The sequence below is a fragment of the Sinocyclocheilus anshuiensis genome, unplaced genomic scaffold, assembly GCF_001515605.1.
Source record: "Sinocyclocheilus anshuiensis isolate Anshui unplaced genomic scaffold, SAMN03320099.WGS_v1.1 C32856788, whole genome shotgun sequence".
Taxonomy (NCBI): domain Eukaryota; kingdom Metazoa; phylum Chordata; class Actinopteri; order Cypriniformes; family Cyprinidae; genus Sinocyclocheilus; species Sinocyclocheilus anshuiensis.
The window spans coordinates 1-1604 of NW_015620552.1; the positions used below are offsets into that span (position 1 = coordinate 1).

General features: G+C 39.2%; 1 protein-coding gene across 1 annotated transcript; it reads right to left on the bottom strand.

Moving 5' to 3' along the window:
* Positions 1-100: 100 nt before the first annotated feature.
* On the bottom strand, positions 101-1597 carry LOC107683051 (double-strand-break repair protein rad21 homolog). The gene is made up of 4 exons (XM_016479144.1): positions 1518-1597; positions 530-714; positions 302-431; positions 101-204 (listed from the first exon to the last, which is right to left on the bottom strand). Exons 2-4 carry the CDS (start codon positions 671-673, stop codon positions 101-103), a joined length of 378 nt encoding a protein of 125 aa, XP_016334630.1. The 5' UTR covers positions 674-714; positions 1518-1597.
* Positions 1598-1604: the final 7 nt, after the last annotated feature.

The following is a 1604-nucleotide window of genomic DNA, read 5'->3' on the forward strand; positions in this document are numbered from 1 at the left end:
CAAGTAAAGTGATACCAATTACATTGTAAATATTGCAAACACAACCTGTGTCTTAACATACACCAACCATATTGCGTTGAAAATAAAAGACAAGTGTTTCTTACTCCAAATCAGGAAGGGGCTGGTCAAAATCGTGGAACTCCTCTGGTAAGGTGATGGCGTTGTATGCAGCCTCGCGGTTGTCTTCTGGCAGATCAACGACACCTAAAAAACACAATGCATTCTAGTAAATACAGACAGTCAAACTCAGGTGACTTTGAAATCTATAGATTTCACTAAAATGCATGTTTAGATTCACTACCTGGGCGGAAAGCCATTTTGATCTTGATAAACGCTTCATTACAATCAGCCAGAAGATATTTGGCTTTTCTGTGGTAGATCCTCACCACACCCAAGAGAAGATGGCCAGATGTACGCAGAGCCATTTTCACCTATTTTAACAGCAACAAAATTAAACATATTAACAAATTAACATATGCATAAACACACACCATTCAAAAGCAAAGATGAAGCAGCGTTGCAAGCTCACCTTTGGTGAAATGATGCTTTCCACACTGCTCTCCAGGTTGCATTCAAAGACGTGTGCTTTGGTCAGCTTTTTGTCCCAATGGGCCGCCAGCCAGATCTTGGCCAGCGGCCCACGTTTGCTGAGGACAAAGTGGGCGTAAAACATTGCCCTGGTGTCTGGTCAAAGCTCCAAGATCTCTGCTACACCTGGTAGGACACACAAGAGTATTCGTTCAAAACTTCAGAGTATAGTAATGTCTCAAAACCTATGCAACGGAACATGCCTACATAGGCAGCAATTTAAGCATCACGGGCAACTCGCTCGGTTTTGAGATACAGAATACATGAGAACCATAGAATGCTTAATTTCTAATGCAAATTAATCCACAACCAGGCAACAAACAGGCAAAAGTCAAATCTTATGCAAGACACCAAACACACAGGTTTAGATTTGCATAAATATTGTACACTTAGTCGGAGTTACTAGTCAGATGTATTATATTAATAGCATTTATAAGCATTGCCCGCCTTTACACCAACATTAAAACATGAAGGCGATGAAAAACACAATTGCACACCACCAAAACGCCGTATTATCCAATGCAAACTTTTAAAATGTTGAATACACGCAAAATACAGAAAAATGCATTTAATAAAGATGCAAAAGAGTTGCGTTCATTTTCACACAAGCGTTTGGCTAAGTTGCTTATTAGCAAGCTGCGCTATTTAACCATAAAATAGCCGATATGTATCACTTATAAGCTATAAATGACATAGCTTATTTTTCTCGTTCACATATAACGAATAAAAGTTAGAAACCAATAATACGTATGATCTTAATAATTCTAGCAAAGTCAAATTATTTTAAAGCTATCGTTAGCAATTAGCATTAGCCAACTGTTGATTATCAACAGCACGCAAGGACCGCAAGCGTCAAATTTCACCCTCCCGCTAATATTCAATTTCACGAGCACATTTATCCGCAACAACACACATTTTCCAGAACGTACCATTCAAAATATGTTATCCGTGTTGATAACGGCTAGTTTATGCTCTCCCCTCCTGCGGAGAGAAGTTAGCAACCGTTTCCTCTCATT

Excerpts from the sequence above, each read along its gene's own strand:
- LOC107683051 (XM_016479144.1), bottom strand. The coding sequence starts at position 673 with ATGTTTTACGCCCACTTTGTCCTCAGCAAACGTGGGCCGCTGGCCAAG. Across the intron at positions 432-529 it reads AAAGCATCATTTCACCAAAG|GTGAAAATGGCTCTGCGTAC; the intron begins GTGAGCTTGCAA and ends CTGTTAAAATAG. Across the intron at positions 205-301 it reads CAAAATGGCTTTCCGCCCAG|GTGTCGTTGATCTGCCAGAA; the intron begins GTAGTGAATCTA and ends TGTGTTTTTTAG.